Here is a 19685-nt window from a genome sequence, read left to right on the forward strand (position 1 = left end):
TCATTTTACTTGATCGTATTTAAACCCCCCGCCGGTCCGTGAAAATATTGTCTTACATATAGCGGTCCGTGGTGCAAAAAAGGTTGGGGACCACTGATGTAGAGGATCCGGCCCTCCAGACCCATTTGCCACCACTGCTTTAAATGTTCTGTATACTATAAGATTCTGTATACCCTGATCTAGCCCGTTATGTGCTATTATAGTTTTTATACTGATTATAATTAGTTTTGCGCCAATGCCATTTTTGTCCCCGATACCTGGATGTGCAGTATTGGCCGATACCATCCGTTTGAAATTGATGTGTTTGTATGAAGAACTTCATACTACTTGGATGTAAAATAATTGCCATCATGGCTTTGTCAAGCTGCTGCCTACCTTTGTGAAGCAGGAAAAGGACTAATAAAAAGTGAATCCAATAGAACTTTTTATTGCCTACCTGGAATGGGTGACAATAGTTGAATAAACTTTTGGCTCTCAAAATGGTATCGGTGCCCTATTTGTTGGTACTCACCGATACCGATGCCACCATTTTACTGCTGGATCGGGGCCCTGCCCAATACTGGTATCGGTATCGATGCAACACTAATTATAATTGCCCCTTGAATTTCTGTGTGCAGCCATATTTGTTGTAATACCCTTTTTATCCAGCAGATGTCACACTCAGTGTTTGTGCTGTGTAATATTTAAAACCAAATTTAGCCACATTGAACATTAAATAGGGTAAATCAGGAGATCTCTTTGTTATTCACACACCGCCGTGTTAAATCCTATGTGTATTAGACACAAAATGTCTCCTTTACAATAAAAAAAAGAAAAATACAATAATTTATTTGTTCATATGTGAAAAACTTCCACTGATACAAAGAGAAATGTCCAACTTTTACATTTTACATATCCACAACAGATATTTCTTTTAACAACGGTTTGTTTTGGGGAGCTTGGAGAGTATCAAGAACAGACTTGCTTCGCCAGGTGTGGTTAAACCAAACATGAAGAAGGACAAACAGGTTGAACCAGCTTCTCTGAACCAACAGCCAACCTGTCAAATGAGATAGGATAGCAAATTAAGTGTGTAAAAATCCAAATTGTGTTCATATTTATAAATTCCTTCAGATGAAAGACCTGAGCTGAACTCTGACGTCGCCTTACCATTCAAGCAAGATCCAACTTCTTCTGCGTTTCAGACAGTTTATCCTGAAGCCGCTTCTTCCTCCAGTCCAGGAATTTCCTCCTCATTCTGTTGGCCTGCCAGCCCGAAAGGAAGCCTACAGCAAAGGAAACAACCACGGCTACCTGCAAGGTCCTCTCTGAGATGTCTCCCATGTTGACCTCCCAGACTGTAGCGTGTGTTTGCGTAAGACCCAGGACACCGGAAATAGGAGGTGTCTGCGCTTTTCTTTTCAAAATAAAGTTCCAATTTGTTTTTATTTGGCTTTACCAAAATCTTCAAAACAAAATAGGAAATAAAGACTACATCTATAAATTATGTTAAGACAGCACGAAATTGAAAAACATACGCAACNAAAAAAAGAAAAATACAATAATTTATTTGTTCATATGTGAAAAACTTCCACTGATACAAAGAGAAATGTCCAACTTTTACATTTTACATATCCACAACAGATATTTCTTTTAACAACGGTTTGTTTTGGGGAGCTTGGAGAGTATCAAGAACAGACTTGCTTCGCCAGGTGTGGTTAAACCAAACATGAAGAAGGACAAACAGGTTGAACCAGCTTCTCTGAACCAACAGCCAACCTGTCAAATGAGATAGGATAGCAAATTAAGTGTGTAAAAATCCAAATTGTGTTCATATTTATAAATTCCTTCAGATGAAAGACCTGAGCTGAACTCTGACGTCGCCTTACCATTCAAGCAAGATCCAACTTCTTCTGCGTTTCAGACAGTTTATCCTGAAGCCGCTTCTTCCTCCAGTCCAGGAATTTCCTCCTCATTCTGTTGGCCTGCCAGCCCGAAAGGAAGCCTACAGCAAAGGAAACAACCACGGCTACCTGCAAGGTCCTCTCTGAGATGTCTCCCATGTTGACCTCCCAGACTGTAGCGTGTGTTTGCGTAAGACCCAGGACACCGGAAATAGGAGGTGTCTGCGCTTTTCTTTTCAAAATAAAGTTCCAATTTGTTTTTATTTGGCTTTACCAAAATCTTCAAAACAAAATAGGAAATAAAGACTACATCTATAAATTATGTTAAGACAGCACGAAATTGAAAAACATACGCAACCCCACTTTTTAAAACTCTGTTTGCATTTGTATTCAGCCTCTAATATTTTTTTTTACAATATATAGCTATATATATATATATATATATATATATATATATATATATATATATATATAACAAAAATATATTATTATATAAAATATATTAATATATAACTGCATAAGTTTAATTAAGTGTCTCAGAGGTTTTATATAGAACAACAATGACTAAACCAAGTAACAAAATGAGTCAATTGTCATTTTTTTCAAACGTAATAATTAACAATGGGAGCTAATATTGTAACATGCCATAGGTGTAAACAATGCCAGGGTTTTCAAGTCTTTCTGTAGAATAGACTGTAGAATAATGCTTTAAGCCTGTGACCTAAATATCGGAGAATGGACATCGAACCCCAGGTATATCATGGATGGCAACTGGCATAGAAACTTTGTCGAGCAGCAGATGTATGATTTATCACCTTTTTTGTTTCACATCTGGTCAATATTCGTACGGAATAAATATGACTGGACCAAAGAGGGTCAAAATTAAATAAGACAACATTTTCAAGTGATAATTGCATAAATTGTCAATTATAAATACAAAATACTTGTACAAATGACTTAGTAGGCGTATCGACACATATTTGATCCTTTAATTTTCAAGTGTTAAAAGAGAAAAAAGTAATGTGTCTGATGGGGGGGGGCATTATCCCCAGGATTCAGACCAGTAAGGAACTTGGCCCTTAAATTGTTTAATTTAAGGGCCAGGATGAATAAATGATTGCATTAGACCAAAATCCTGTTAATCAGCTTTCAATTAAAATCAGCTGTGCTGGAGCAACGAAACCTCTATAACCTCGAGGAACAAGGTTGGGGATGCCTGCTTTAAAGGCTTTAAAGGACATGTTCTGGAATCAAATATGTTGCTGAAGATGCAGTTAGCATCATATATAGTGTGAAGCAATAATATGCATTTAGGTCATTTAATGCACATAATAAATGTGTGCATTTGACAGGCCAAACCATAACTCACTTCTAATTATACACTGGGGTTTTTTGTTAACAAAGTTCCATTCATGTGCTTTTTATCTTGATGTGTTCGTGGTCTATTAAAAATGAAAAAGTCGCCCACCTGCTCTGAGGTGTCTTTTGTGATGTGTAACCTGATTTATGTTACCAGCAATTTTGTAGAATCCCTTCTTGATGTAGTTCATTCATCTGCTGCTGGGAAAAGTTATAAGGATGCACATATATCCTTCTGATGGTGCCGGAAATAGTCTTTAAGATTTTCAGCATTTCCATTCTGGATGCAGGAACATACCACTAGTGATACATCTGAGGCCAACACAGATCACCTGTGTAAAGGTTAAGGCTCCGCTTAGGTTGGTGCGGTGCTCAATTAGGAGCAAGAAGTCTGCACAAGTGTTGGATGCCATCCCCAGAAAAGCAGTAAAGGTCATGCTGGTAAATGGCTGGAAAAATTAATAGATGGACACACTATTGGAAAGGAAGCCAGGTCCTTATGGCCACCCTGTTGCATCTTTACAGAGATTTCTCTTATCTCCAAAACACATGCAATAGTCTATCAAAGGTCCCAAAACCCAAAAATAGGACATTTCCTAAGTTTGGAACCCAGGAACCAATTGGATAATAATACATGTGCTTGACAATTAAGCAGGGTTTATTGGCAAAGTATGAAGTACAAACATAAAGAGGTCATAACATTCTGCACCATATATAAATACAAATAACCAGTTTGGTATAAAAGCTTTAAAAAAGAGGTTTAATCAAAACTTTGTCATAAGTTCCAAAAAAAAAAAAAAATAAAAAAGTTGATGATATTACATTATGAACTTTATCAGGTTTGTCATACAGCATTGCATTAGAAAATTCTTAATGCTACATACCAATTTTTCTTTTATAATGTAATGATCAATTGCTCCTTTAGTTGAGGCATTTATGATCAGAATGGCACGAAAATGAGGTATTGCGGAAACAGAATGGCCTCCTTTGTAAAAGGCAAAACCAGATATTAAGAAAACACTGTATGTTACTGTGGTAGCACCAAGTTTAATGAGTGAAATATTTTCAAAAGTAACCTTTTAAAGGAAGCTTTTGTTGGAAAAAAAACACAGCTAAGCTATTGTGTTATAAAGCAGTCTCTGTGTTAAAATGTTCCCCCACTATTTATTTTTCTAACAGCAGAACCCAGATAACATCCCAGCAGCTTCTCACTATTAGATCGTTTTTTAAAAGTGAGAATTTAAATATGTTTTTCACTGTTACAAACATGTATAGTTTGAAAGAAATAATTGCATATATAGACCTTTAGCTAATAACTGGTCACAATTGTTACCTGCGTAGTTTAATGCTCCAGATAATTCACATTAGTTGATGTCTGCATGCAGCAAAACTATTTACAATTTAAAGCCACTCCAATTTTAAGTAAACAAAGTTGCAAATACTCCCTGTAAGTACATAAAAAATGTCCAGTCTTTTAACAGTAGTTGGTTCAGACACAGATAAAGCACCAAAGTCTCCACTCCACCTTGTTTTCAGGACACTGAGGTGTGGGTTTTTTTTCAGCCAGAGCCTTCAGTTCTCTTACAGGAAACTACAAGCGACTCTGTCTGAGCCTGTCGATGTGGTAACAGAGTTTGAGCGCCGGTCCCAGCTTCAGTCCCAGGTACTTCATCATCATCTCACTTTTTAGCAACAACAGCGCGTCTCCATCTATTTCCTGAAACACAACACAGCCCCTTATGAATATCGATTGTAAAATGAACCTTGAATATAATTTTATATATTTTTTTTTTAAATAACACATACCAAACACACATGTTTCTTTAATACACCAAAGAAACGAATCCTCATTTCTGGAGTGAGGTTTTGCTGTAAGGACATCTAAAACAAAAGCTATTTCCTACCATCTTAAAACAAGAATATTTTATGAACTTAAAAAGGTGTTACATTTGCAATTGTCTTCAGTTTTACACAGAAGTTGATCATTATTTTCACAGGAAATAGAAGTAGAACACAGTTCACCACCAATGACCTTCCTGTATGAAGCAGAGGAAGGTCTGACACACAGGTGGTTACAGACTAAATATCTACCTGTTGAGTAAGGCAGTATTCAAATCCAAGTAAAAGTGTTAACTTAAAGTGTTTTTTTTTTTTGTTATTAATGCCACTTTACTTTTATATGTGACCAAAAAATGCTTTAGGTTACATGATTAGTCTGGAGGTTCACAGAGGAAGATTATTTGTGAATATTATTTCACAATGTGTAAAAACACCATCTGATGCAAAAGTAACTAATGTTAATTAAGTCAGGTTTCCCAAAATGATTATGACATTTAAGAGTTTCAAGTTATCATGAGAGGGTATATCTATTTTGGTCTTTGTAATTCTAGGATTAGCTAATAAAATGGATCAGCCTTGGAACCAGTCAATCTGGATTTATGATAACTTACAATTGCTTGGAGGGTTAATTAGTGGCGTTTAGAAATTAACTGTTTATAACTGTCTAACAGAAGGTCACATCAACAGTTTTTATGAGTAATGATTATAGGCATACCCCTAGAGTTGCCTCCTCCAAAAAAGCACAACACTAAACCGGGAAATTTGAAAATAAACACTGACATGTTTCCGGAAAGTCTCAGCGTGGGGTGCCAGAGCTTGAGGGTCAGCTTCTTTGATGAACCACACTACGTCCTCCACACCCCAGTTAGACGGGTCCTTCCCAGCCAGACGCTTGCCCTCTCCGGTGTCTGGCAAAGGACTGAGGGCTGTGAAACACGCAACAATAGGGAAAAGGATGGGGTTTTAACCGTTTAAACCAATGTGAAACTGGTTCTGCTTGGTAAGAATTGGGATTCAAATAAGTAGAATATCTATTCTGCGATCTTAAAATAAGTCACAATAATCTATTCTCACCCAGTTGAACAAAATGAACAAGGAATGTTACATAAAACCCAGTGATAATTTATTTTTCTAAAAGCATTTTTGTCTTCTTTTTTTATTTTTATACCAGAATTACACAAAGAGCAACTACAAACACTGTCCTTTTCAGTCTTTGTGGTTACAGGATTGTCATGTTTCCCTCAATGAGTCAGTTATATTGTTTGAATATAAGAGTTCCCGATTATATTATTGTTGTTTTTTTATTTAAGCCTTGTCATTTTAACTTTGGATCTCACTTATTTTATATGACAGAGATCTAGTATCTTTTATCTACCAACTAAAATCCCCCAATAAAAATACAATCCACTTCTATTTTACCATGACAATATGTCCAATTTAAAACAATGTGGTATTCCTTTTAAATTATCTGTAATATCAATATGAAAATCTAGAATGTAAAAAAAAAAAAATAAATTCAAGTAAACTACTTTGAGTGCAAATGACAGACATGCAGGAGTCAGGAAGGAAATTAAAGGAGAGGATGTTATATACCTTGATTTAGTACATTTTCAAGAGCCAGACAGAAGTGAAAGGGGCATAGTTTCAATAAGGGAATAAAGAAAAACAAAGGCAGTTTCACATGTACAATTTGGAGTTGGTTCTGTTGTGCATTTGTTTTTGAAATAAAAAAAACAATGTTTAAAGGCTTAGAGCAACACTGCCATAGAAGTCAAAATAGGAGTAAAGTTACCAATTTAACCCATTTAACAATGAGACTATGTCAGGAAGTGAATTATAAATGCTTTTCAATTTGTTGGGGTTATCTAGAGCGTTTTTACTGCTGTTTCATGGTGTATAACATCTTAACAGCTGAATTAATGGGTGGAACATAATTATTTTTAGGCTTTTATAACAGTAGTCTAAAAGCATTGGTGTAATATTACTTTGAATGTGTTTCTGCTTGACTAAAAACGCACTAACAGCTTTAACTGCCTCACCATTTCTATTTCCATCCTGGAAACTCGCTGGGCTGGAAAGCTGTCTGCACAAACCTATCGGAGTGGAGCAGCTGTTGCTACGATAGACATAAGAAGGCCTGGTTTGGTACTGGGAGGCCATAATGTTGAATGCAGAGTCAGTGGGATCTACGGTGTAGCGCTTGGAGTCTGCAGGCGGGTGACACATGAAATCATCAGGCAAGGGTGTGTCTGCTGAGAGAAGGAAAACAGAGATTGGCATAATCATTTATATCTATATATTATGTATTTAGATTAATCATTTAATCTTGTTTTTTTAGCATGTAATTGTCTGTCTATGAGCACATAAAATGTACTTTCAACTTTACTTCCTCTTTTTTGACAATACAGTTTTCAAATGAATCCATATTAATAAAATAGGTGTAACTCCTTAGTTGAGAGTTAGAATAGTTTTATTGGAAAAGTCAGCTGATGATTCGTTTATTTATGTAAGCCAAGCTCTGTTGCTCATTTCTGCTGCTATGGTTACGAGTCAGTTGGATATTAGTTTTAAATGGTCAAACCCCAATGTGAATAGATAACATTGGGAATTTGGTCAGCCTATGACATAAACATCAAAGACCAAAATTCAAGATTAAGGTATTGACCTTAAGTACAAACTTAATTCTCAAATATTACTGTGTATTAACTTTTTTCATGTAAATAACCCCTAAGACATAAAATAGGACTTTTTTGTTATTGGTGTTGGCAGACATGGTTGACACTTGCTTATGCTTAATTTATTTGCATAAACTGTTTTGTTATTCTGTCTGAGATGTGGACATAAATTGGCTGATGTTGCCAATCAATTCCTGACCTGAAGATTGATGAGAACAAATGTGGAAAAACAGAAATTCCAACCATTTTCTCTTCTCTTTTTCCCCTTAGATCAAATATAAATCCATTGAGCCCCTTTCACACAATGATTAGAATCAAAATCAGGATTCCATTTAATTTGCCAAAAGCAGAACAAAATTTTAAAAATAGCAACCGTTAAGGGCAGTTCACATCAATAAATACGAATAATAATTACACAGCCGGTGAATATAAGATGAATGTCCTTAAATGTCTCAAATCTAAAACATTTAAGACAACCAGAAATATTGCCTCTGTTGCCTAAGGTAATGTGACAAAGATAAAGTAATGATGAAGCTACTGGGAACACCACTATAGTCAATACTCAAGTTGGCAACACAGGCTCTAAGTCTATTATCCCACTATAGAAAAGGACTATGTGGGCTTAAATATACAATAAGCATCCACGATTAAATGTTTTTCCTGGAGCAAATGTCACATAGTAGCATGAGGTGATGGAGGAGCAGTGAATGCTCTCAGCGCACACTGCTTCACCGCCTTTCACTGTGCGGTTAAGGTTTTGCAGCATTGATGAAATTACAGAAACACGATAAAGGAATCTTTCTATGGTGGACGTGTTTCTGTTGGGAGGAGTTGATTGAGTCATGAGTAACCAAGCAGGAACTGACATCCATCAGAGCAGAGCTCTCTAACCCTGAAATTCAACACCCTCCATCACCAGCGTTCCTTGCTGTGATTTATATTTTTAGGATTTGGGGAAAAAAATAGAAGAAAGTTCCCATCCCTGCATCAGAGCGCTAACTGTTTGATCTGTGGACGGTTTTTCCATCCTTGCAACAAAACTAGCAGCAATATTGGAGATGCAATCCCTTCTTAAATCTATCTTTGCACTCCTCTAATTTATCCAGAAGTTCTGCAATCACACCTTTTCTCTCATTCCCAACTTGGTGGTCGGCTGCATGTTTAGCAGCCTTCCCTGGAAATGCCTTTCCAAATTTTTCTTTTTATTTTTTGACAACCTCTCATTACACAGCAAAAATACAGGCAATCGTTCCGCATTGATAGTGGAAGCAAATGATTTGCTCCATCCTTTAAATTCTTCCTTTTTTCCCCTTTGGGATCCATGGTCCGAGACACACCTTTATTTGCCTGGCACCGTGCCACGCTGGTTGCAAGTTATAACCACTGATATCTATGGCTAAACGCAAATTATTGTTTAAAATTATTTATTATACAAATGATAACAGCATTAGAAAACACAATACATTTTTGTTTAACCTCCTGCACACCACATTAAAACAACAACAACAAAAAAATAGATTTTCATAAATTTTTCAAAAAGCTCCACAGAGCCGCAAGCCCCATACCATCCCCTGTGACATTTTATTACTGAATGTGTAAAATTTCTACTATACACTGTATTAAAATTTATGGCAATAATATCGCCCTTTCAACATTTATAATTCATCTATCCTTGTGGGGACCTTCAATTGACTTCCATTCATTTCTAACCCATTTCTACAGCCTAACCCTTCCCATCATCGTAACTCTGACCAATAAAGGTTCATATCTAACCCTAATCCTAACCTAAACTTAATTCCCACCTTAATCCTAAACCTAAAACAGCATTTGTAGCCATGGGGACCAGACACAGGTCCCAAATATAGGACTGATGGTCCACATGATGTGCTAAGATTTATGGAAAATGGTCCCAAGCATGTAATAAAAACACACACACACACATTGTCTCATGTTATCCTTGTGGGGACCTTCCATTGACTTCCATTCATTTTTTACTAATTTCTATGGCCCAACCGTGACCCTTGCCCTAACCCTAACCATTACCAACACATACTTAACCTAAACTCAGTTCACACACCTTGGGCCGGATCTATCAAAGGTTTGCGTGTATAAAAACGTGAGCTATTTCACTGCGCACGCTAAAAAATGTACAAACTGATCTATCAACAGCGTGCTAAAAGGATTTGTCTTTAAAACGTGCTAAATAGCGCCTCTTATCCATTTAGTACTTTTTCTGCAATGAATATTCAATATTGGGCGTTTACACGCAAAAGTGCGTCTTGTGGGAGGAGAACATGTAAATATATTAATTTAGCACTCGCAAAGGAGAGAACCCCGACCTCCCGCCTTGCGCCTGTGGAGCAACATGCCAATGCTGCGGGGATGCAGCGCGCAGTCATCTTATCCACAGTCACTTCTTGTGAGCCATTTGGTATGTGCATTTTTCTACAGGCCGATACAAAACACCTGTTGTTTTTTTTTTTTACTGCGGTGAAGTAGAAATTCAGCCACATACCACCTTAGGATAAAGGTTGCCAAAGTTTACAAACTACTTTGCCGCAAACCACAAAACGCGCAAAACCATCATTTAAATAGGGCGTCTCCAACAGTTTTGCACCTACCACCAGTTACGCAATCGCTCTTGTTAAATCACCCGAAAAACCATGGTTCAGCCCCTCGCACAAAATTCCAGTTTGTGAGCGCAAATTACTGCACGCAAAATTGGATCTTGATAAATCCGGCCCCTTGGTTCTAAAGCTTACCCCCACCCCCAAAAAAATTACTTTTTTGGGGACCAGCGGTTAGTCCCTACAAGTACCTATAACTCCCCAAAATGTAGCATATTTCTGGAAAATTGTCCCCACCAGATAACAAAGACATGGCCACATACAAACACACAAAATAAACATATGTTCATGTTAAAATAAAGTAAAATATGCCAGGTGTCATCCTCGTAGCGTTACCTTAGTTCTTTTTTAGCCTGAAAAAGATTTTTGGACAGGGTGTAATCTACTATCGCCATCTGCTGGCAGTACTTTACCAATCCATCAACTAGCTAGCTTCTGAGACTTTCCGAGACTAAAACTAAGTTATTTAATCAGAAATTCGAACCTGAGTGAAGCACAGACATTTGTGAGGCAATTGTGCAAGACTAAGCCCCTGCATTATTTTTTTTGATCATGAACTTTAATGTCAGTTTCATGTTGGCTTTGTAAGAGAAGCTGGATTTCAGTGGTTCTTTCTGCCTCTGTATTAGAATTAATGGTGGATGTCTCTCAATGTCCCCATACTCATTTTAATCAAATGTGAGATTTAAAAAATGATTTATGTCCAAAAGTGAGGCTCCTGCTTAGAGCAATGTGACAAAGCGAATTTTCCTACCATTATTAGGTAAATGATCCTTTCAAATTAGTTAAACATTAACATTTTCTAGAGCTTAGAAGTGAGAAGTGAACACAAAAAACACTTTAGTTGTATGTATTTTGTGTGAATTGTTTGTGGAAAAAAAATAAATTGTAATACTTATTTCTTAAAGGGATTTTTTCTCCCTCAGATTAAATCTACCAATTGTACTCTGCAGTGTATTTCTTTGTTTAACAGCAAACATTTTAGAATATTGCTTTACTATCTGCAGAAACATTACTCTCTGTCTTAAGCATGATTATCTTACTTTACTTTTTTACAATAGCAGACCGATGTTTTTTTTTCTTTCTTTAATATATACTTTACATATAAACCATTTAAATTGCAAGTATAGAAAAAAGGAGCTCATTTTCAGAACAGCTATCACAGGCTGTTCATCATGTGGATGCAAAATGGAAGACAGGCAGACAGTAATTCCTCTGTATTTCTTTCCTTTGTGTCAAGCAATTTTACCCTGTCGATAATGCAGATGCCTTCTGGTTTTGCCTGAGCAAGACAGTTATGGATTTGCCAGATTTATATGATGAGGAAACACTCCACAGAGAAGCTTCTGGATTACCCCTAGAGCGTGCTCAGGCAAAAGTCAAACGCATTTTATTGTATTCAGAAAAATCAATTATGAGATAAGATCTATGAGAATGAATATGGAGGATTATGTACTGACACACATGCACAAACACACTGTACAAACATGCAGAATGAGCATGTTTTACTGTTAATTGACATTATTTTTGTAAAAACAGTAAAATTTCAAAATCATTTTTTTACAACAGAACTGAAAAAATAAACGATTATATGTTTTCTTAAATGTACTGCATAAAATATAAAAAAAAAAATTCTTCTCTGTTTCACCAGAGGAATAATTTACATATATATCTGGGTGACACCACAGGGAGCTCTCTGATTCATGCATGAGTCTATGTGCACATGTGTGCTTTTCTCTGTATGTCTACACCCTGACATCAAACACTTTTTATGATTTACAAGAACAAAGAGTCTAACACTACTCCTCAAGCATGAGACTGGTGCTCTAATGTCAAATACACCCAAGTCAATATTCATTTTTTAAGGACATTTATTCAGGGTGAAGAACAAAAAAAAAAAAAACTGATGGATTTCTGAAATTAGCATTTCCTATTTTTGAGTAATAATTGAAAGACAAATTTCTGAGTCAACAAAAGCAACTTAAAGGACTTGAAGTCTAGAAGTTGTAATGTATTTGGAGTATTTTCTTTTCATCAAAGTATGACAGAACTAACATGGATGTATTTACTGCAAAATAAACAGACGACCAGGCACTAATAACTTTAGAGATCAAAGCAGACTGATTATGTTTTAAGATGGATATGTTACTTGGATGAATATATATTAATGATCTGACTTTCATACTGTATCAATGCGGGGTTTTTTGCACCATTTTTTTTCTCCCACACTGTTTACATTTGATCATTGCTGCACTTTATGGAATGGAAATGATTAATTTACTGAAAAGCTGTACTAAACGAAATTTCAACATTAGGACAATAAAAGCTGTCTTACCTCGTTAAGCTTTTCTATCAGTAAAGGAGAGTAGGGAATGTAAAAGAAGAATCATAGAAATACACAGAATAGAGGAACTAGAGCTGCATGTGTGTGATGAATTGAAGAAATATAATATGAAACCCGACGTTAATATCTTGTGTATAAATGTCTTTATACCTGTTAGGACCTGTGGTGTGGCGGAGTGGGGTACGATAGCAGCATCTTGTGGGATAGAACCCATCTCAGGTTCTGGTGTGCTGTTGGGAGGAGAGTTGGCGAGCGGGGACATCACCATCCTGGGCTTCAGCTGCAAAGGTACACGCACACAAACACATACGCATTTGCAAATCAACACTGCATTTTAATCGAGTCAGTAGTTTTCTTAAAAAGAAACTAAAGTGGACTGAATGAATGGGAATTATTCTATGTTTCCTCCCTTATAGAACATGCAGTGCTATGCACATGCTTATCCAGTCCTATGTGATTGAGGGAGGACAATCTAAATCAATATCTATATGCAAACACCCAAAAAACGCCTCTAAACTAACTTCTAAAGATGAAACATCGGTTTTAAATTTTAATACTACATTCTGCACTTCATGGGTCATTATATCAGCTCCATAACTATAAATAAATCCTCCTGCTCTTCATGTTTCTGTGCACTCTGATTGAGCAATTCACATGCTCAATATAATTTATATTAATCCTTAAAAATTACATTTAACATATATCAAGCATTCTTGATGTAGGCCTTAAAAAAAAGCTAACAGTCGAATAACCATTGCAACAGTCGAATAACCATTGCAATAACCATTGCAACCATTTCTTTCCCTGTATCTTGCTTACATGATTTGGTCAGTTGCAATTTCCATACAACTGAGACATTAAAGTCCCAGAGGTTAAGAACAATATTTTTTAAAGGCACACCTCATGTGTCTGCATGTCACGGGTGAGTGATTGCCTGCAGGAACATTACACATATATTTTGCTTTACAACTAAATAACATATTTTCAAAAGATTGTGTTCTGTTTATTTTGTAGATATAAATATAAACATGTGTTCTGTCTAAATCAAAACAAAAAAGAGAGATGGAGCCATGCAATGACCTCTTTATTGTTGTAAAACACGTGATTGAAGAGGATCCATTATAACAAATTGACTTTTAATTTAAAAAAAATCCCATGGTGGCTCACAGGAGGTTTCATTTTAACATGGAGATGAGGCATGGTGTGAGTAAATCTAGCAACCAATCAGTCAATAAAATCTTTTCTCATATTTAATTGAGGTTTTCTAGCCAAAAATGTACTTAGACACCTTATATCCTGGCAGCTCTGAGGCCTAAATGCATGCTTTTATAAGGAAATGTAGAATAAGCACTCAATCAATAGCTGTAAAAGGGAATTAATAGGAGATAACAATTTCCAACCACAGTAGCACTGCAGTTTTATACATTGTTTTATACATTTTTTAAGTCTGAGGTTTGTGAGCATTATTTCGCACAACTATATTTAAAGGAAATGTTGGATTAGTTGTTCAACTTGCATAAACAAGTACATTTTTAAGTGGTAGAAAAATATATCAATCAACATCAGTTGTAACTAATAATCTTTAGATTATTTAATTTTACTTTTAATCAACAAAGAAAATAGCTCTTTTTATTGTTCAAATGAACCACAGAAATCCCCTTGCATCTGTGCACACAACGTTGATTTGTTTGCATATATCCCAACAGTAATGCTATCTGTAGTCAAAAAAACATCCTCTGATCTTTTCCTATATTTACACACAGGCTTATCACTTATGTTACACAAGAGTTAAGTGACTGTTTAGCGTTTTATTTATGAATTTGACAACATAAAACAAAAAAGGTGTTGTTTTTTCATACTTTCTGTTTAAGAAACAGAAATTATAACATTTTAAATTTTGGATTTTAAATGGAAAATGGATTAAAAAAGAAATTATGTTTGATTAATCTGGTTCTCATGGTTCATTAATTGGTTTGTGTTTAAAAGTACGTCTCAATGGCCTGACATCATGGCTGTGCTGTGATCGCAAACCATTTTCTTTATGGGATTATTTCACCTTTAAAAGAGAGAGGATGTTCTCTGTGGTGAGGGGCCTCCTCGTCTTTTTTTTTCTTTGCTTTTGCGCTACTTCATGTTTCATAGCTACAGGTTACTTGGGCAGAAGAATATTAGCTTTAGCCACTCTTGTTTTCGCCTTCTATGCTAAGGATCCCTTATTTGTTCCTAATTTTACCTTAAGCTTAAAATTTTTTTCATTTTCTGCCAAAAAAATAGGCATTCAAATTGAACATTTCTCAACATTAGAAGGATTCTGCTTCGGTTCTAATCCAGATTCAACAACCGGAAATAACTTACTTGCTACACCAAACTCATCAACAGGACCATTCAGAATTTTAAATTTGAATTCTACTTAACGGAGAAAATGTATTTTGACTAAAATGTTCCTAAACTAACTCCTGAAATAACTTTTCCATTAATTCTCCATGCCTGCATATCGCCCTGCATGAACAGCCAGCAAGGACATTTTGCGACTTTCCATCATTTTCCACATTGCTGACCGACAGCTGTCAATGGACATAAAATGACCACAGCATTTCATACTTTTTTAGAACACTGGAGGAAAAAAATGACTTGTTTTTAGTCATTTTTTTCCTTGCATAATTACATTTGTTCTTGGAATAAAGAGGTAAAACAGACATTTTGCCAATGGAACAAGACAATTTACACTTAAAATAAGAAAACACAATTACATTGTCTTATTTCAAGAGCATATTATTTAATTTTCTTATTTTCAGAGTAAATATACTAATTCCATTTGCAAATTAACTAATTTACCTGCTCAAATTACGAGTAAATACACTTAATTTAAGATCATTTTTTTCCAGTGCATATATCTCTTTTTAATCAGTGCATCTTGATTAAAGTGAATTAGTTGAATTTTGTAACTATAAATCAGAATTTTTAATTTCTTTCATTATAGATTTAAGATCAAGATTTCTAGATTAATATTAAATGGATTTTAAGTTTTTGAACCTAAAAAAGATCATAGCTTGCTTCAATTTTCTGAATTTCTTAATGAAGCTTCTGAGAGCTGAGGCCTCTAAGCACGGCAAAAACACAGATTTTACATCCTGAGTAGAGATACTGGTAACTACTGAGGTATTTTCACTACATAGCTTAAGAAATGACTGGCAACTCTTAAAAAGAGAATAATGTTAATTTCAATAGCTGTAGTTGAAATAGAAAAGTTAAATGACCTTAAAGCCCGGTTTTCTTCCTCTCTTCTTAGGGACCTTCAGGGGTGACAAAGAATCCACATAGTGGCTCTGGAATTCCAGCTTCCGGATGGGGGGCCGTCCTCTCTTTCTGCCAGTTACTTTGGCCTGGGGGCCCACTATGAACTGGGTTTCCAGAATTGATGTTTGCATCTCTGAGCCAGCAGACAGCGCAGTCATCCGACCTGAGAATGAGCAAGACGTTCCTCAACACAAACTGAAAGTACAAAGTGAAAACCCTCTCGGATGCACCTAGACTGAAACTCAGATTGCAACTCCAACACCCCCATGCACACAAATCACATACTTTCATAAGCAGGCAAAGAGAAATGATAGGAAATAGTAGAAACAAAGCCACATAAAGCTTTGTACTCAACCACACCCCTCCCCCCTCTCCAGCTGCAAAGATTGCAATAAATATCATTACTCCTCTGCAAGAGACAGACAAAGCCCCACATGCACACAAACACAAGTCTCTTACACAAACACAGGAAATAAAAGTGAAGCACGTACACCCGCAACACCCACACCATTTACCAATCAATGAAGTGTGCTGTCACTAGCTTTAAATATTTGTCTCAATGCCAATTATTTCAATTGCTGCTGTTCGATCGCTGCACCTCGGCTGAATTTATGAAACCTGATCAGTTACTTGACATATTCTCTCAGTATAGAGCGTGCCTCCACTGATCTGTTATTAAATAAACAGACAGGCAGGAAAAGAAAAAGACATTTAAAATTAGGGTTTTTCACTATTTCCCCCCCCCTTTTCTCAAAGTTACACAGTTAAAACAAAAGCTTTAAGCTGACCCTGATTGACCCTGTGCCTTACCTAACATACACACAGCTTTCTAGTAATTCCTGACTCTGAGTGACACTTCCCACCAGCAGATTTCCGGATACTCCCCTGGCGGCTTGGCTTGTTCCCAGCTCCTCGCTCTCTCTCTGCTGTCTAGATGCCGGCATCTCCACGAGTCCTTCTCTCTATTTTTCTCAGTCTCAAACTACTCCCCCCGTCCCCGCCCTCTCTATCCCAACCAGCCTCCCTTCTTTTTTCTGCTTCTACTCTAACCCCCTCTTTCCTGTGTGTCCCCTCTCAGTAGCCATAGCAACACGCCTCTAACATCCCATGGCAGTCGACAGACGTGCTGAGTTCAGAGTGATGGGTGTGTGTGTGTGTGTGTGTGTTTGGATGTAATGTAATTACAGTTGTTGCAGCTCGGGGTGTTTGTTATGTTCACACAAAAAAAACAATAACACAGGATTCAATCCATGCATTGTTTGAGCAACAAAAACGGTTGGATTAGAAACTGTAATCTCAGCTTTTTCTGTGATAAAATCATTTTCTAGAGAAAAATTTTAGAAATCTAAACAACTAATATTTTCAAGCTACTGTTTTTCTGTAAAGATCTCTGCTTGTGAATATAAGAATTATACTTCTGTAGCACGTCTTTCTCTTCTTTTGATTAACAGACTCAAATACGAAGGGAAAGAAAGAATTGCAGAATAAAAATGGAAGAAAACAACACTTAAGGCAAGGTCATGTTGTTCCCTACAGAGAAAACAAAAAGACGCCACAATTATCATTTAGTTTCACATGTTGCAAATGGCAGACTTTTCATTTACATTCATTTACATACAGGAGCATCTTCTGCCAGCATCAAAGAGATTTGTCTTTAAATAGGTTACACAGAATGTGACATTTTTTTATATGGTTCACCCCATGTTGATTGAGTATTTGTTTCTTTGGAAAAAAAAACTCACTTATTTGCATGCAAAGAGAGTGAAGGGAGGCTCCAACCCTTATTGATTCTTATTTTATTGAATCCAGTCTGCATCTGATTATCTCTAGTTAAGAACCTTAAATAATTGATCGATTGCACTTTTCTACTCTAGACTTTATGCAATTCAACACTATCTGTTACTGGTGTTTACTTGCATAAAGTAATGTTTTTTTAAGCCCATGTCTTTCATGCAGTATGCTCTATACCTCAGCTGTGTGGAACATAAAGAAATGCATGGCTAACTCCCCACCTGTTGCTGCGCACTGCTCTTCAGCTGGATAAAACAGGACTATGCTGATTTACTATCCTTTAAAGTAGGATCAGTTTAGAAGTATGGAAATATTTCTGGTTGCTAAAATACGTGGATAGTAAAGAAGTGAAAACAAAGGACACTATGGTTATTTAAAAAAAATAAGTTTTAGCCAAAATGTTTGTTTTTGCTGAAGGACTGTATCATAGCAAGGTTATAGTGCCAAAAAGAGCTTCTTTAAACACAGAGCAAGGTTTTTGAAAATATCTGCATACCTATCAAATTCAATCTATAGATCAACTCAATGTATATTTTTAAAATTCTTAAAGGCGTTAAGTTTTTTTGTTTGTTTTTTTTCACATGCTTAAAGTGATTTAGGCCAATATGTATGTTTGTAATTGGTGAGAGTAGTGCACTGAGAGAGGTGTAGGTGTGGATCAGGGGGTCAGGGCATCGTTCATAAAATAGACACTACAGCACCTTAGCGTTTGTACCACCAAATGTGACAGCTTAGTTAAATGATATTGGTGACAATAAAATATGAGCTATAAAGAATCAAGCTAATGACTTGCTTTGAAGTAAAACAGTCTGCATGCTGATTCTCCGCCGACTGCAACCATAGGAGGCCTGTGGGGGTATGCGCTCTCAGCGAGGGGCGCCCATTAATCAGGATGGTAATTACACACCGAGATAAATCCTGACGTTCCTCCTCAATCAGTGATGCCCCATTCTCGCACATCACATTATACATGGAGGTAGACTGCTAGAGAGCAGATAATCATCCCTTCGTTAAAAAATGGGCAAATATGAGGGGGCTTTCTCATTAACAACAAGCAACAACAATGTTTATGAGAGAAAAAATGTGCACCTCTGAGCTGCAACCTAGAGCTGCAACCTAAGATGCATTAGAGAACCAAAGACTAATTTGTTTATGGAAAATTGAGCAATTAAGAGATTGGTAAACCCCTTTGCTCATCTTCTATTTATGCAATTAAGGGATATTTGTTTGTTTTTATAAAGTGGAGAGTTAGTGGAGATGTTTGAAGCTGCTGGTGTCACAGCCAAAGTAATCCAGCAACAATGATTAGCATAACCTAATCACTAGCTGCAGGGAAAAGGGAGATTTGTATCTTTCACCACGTATATGCAGGAAGTGGAAACGGTGCATGCAAATGGTTCAAAGGATTAAATACCTTCAGAGAAAGAAATTAGAAAAAAATTATATTGACTTAAAACTTAAAATACAAGCATATAATATGTGTCTTCATTCCAGCTCTTAAATTCACACTTTTATTAATCAAATTAACTCATGTTTATTTTCAGCACCCAAATTGGTGGTGTTGCGATAGCAATGGGGGGTGAATTTGGTCCCTATTTGAAACTAATTCAAGAAGGTGTCAATAAATAAACCCATAAACAGGAATGTGACTTAGATCAAGACAAGCCTCTCTTCAAATGGAAATAATAAGTGTAGAGAAAACGCAATGTGAATACATAGAGGGCATAATTTTGGGGGACATTCATAAAATCTGAATCGCATCTGTATCGAAGTTTCTTTTCCCTGGTAAGTTTTACAAAGTGATTATGGTCAATACTGATGCACATTCAAGTGTTAAACATTTTTAATTTGCTTTCTAGCTTCTTTTATT

At 36.3% G+C, this 19685-nt stretch overlaps 1 protein-coding gene and 2 long non-coding RNA genes across 4 annotated transcripts; all 3 read right to left on the reverse strand.

The window, feature by feature from the left end:
- Nucleotides 1–932: 932 nt before the first annotated feature.
- On the reverse strand, nucleotides 933–1366 carry LOC107095877. The gene is made up of 2 exons (XR_001481763.1): nucleotides 1150–1366; nucleotides 933–1039 (listed from the first exon to the last, which is right to left on the reverse strand). It is a non-coding gene; the product is annotated as an uncharacterized LOC107095877 (long non-coding RNA).
- A 285-nt stretch (nucleotides 1367–1651) lies between these two features.
- Nucleotides 1652–2086, reverse strand: LOC107095878. Its single transcript, XR_001481764.1, has 2 exons — nucleotides 1869–2086; nucleotides 1652–1758 (listed from the first exon to the last, which is right to left on the reverse strand). It is a non-coding gene; the product is annotated as an uncharacterized LOC107095878 (long non-coding RNA).
- Nucleotides 2087–3954: 1868 nt separating this feature from the next.
- Nucleotides 3955–16991, reverse strand: LOC107095875 (sex comb on midleg-like protein 4). 2 transcript variants are annotated; one of them, XM_015392238.1, is made up of 6 exons: nucleotides 16835–16991; nucleotides 15985–16187; nucleotides 12878–13007; nucleotides 7121–7330; nucleotides 5862–6007; nucleotides 3955–4959 (listed from the first exon to the last, which is right to left on the reverse strand). In XM_015392238.1, exons 1-6 carry the CDS (start codon nucleotides 16839–16841, stop codon nucleotides 4834–4836), a joined length of 822 nt encoding a protein of 273 aa, XP_015247724.1. In that variant the 5' UTR covers nucleotides 16842–16991; the 3' UTR covers nucleotides 3955–4833. The 2 variants fall into 2 exon arrangements, with proteins under 2 accessions (XP_015247724.1, XP_015247723.1); XM_015392237.1 differs by having other exon boundaries at nucleotides 3956–4959; nucleotides 7121–7333.
- Between the last annotated feature and the right edge of the window lie 2694 nt (nucleotides 16992–19685).

The sequence above is a fragment of the Cyprinodon variegatus genome, unplaced genomic scaffold (assembly GCF_000732505.1).
Source record: "Cyprinodon variegatus isolate N-32 unplaced genomic scaffold, C_variegatus-1.0 Scaffold581, whole genome shotgun sequence".
NCBI classification, from domain to species: domain Eukaryota; kingdom Metazoa; phylum Chordata; class Actinopteri; order Cyprinodontiformes; family Cyprinodontidae; genus Cyprinodon; species Cyprinodon variegatus.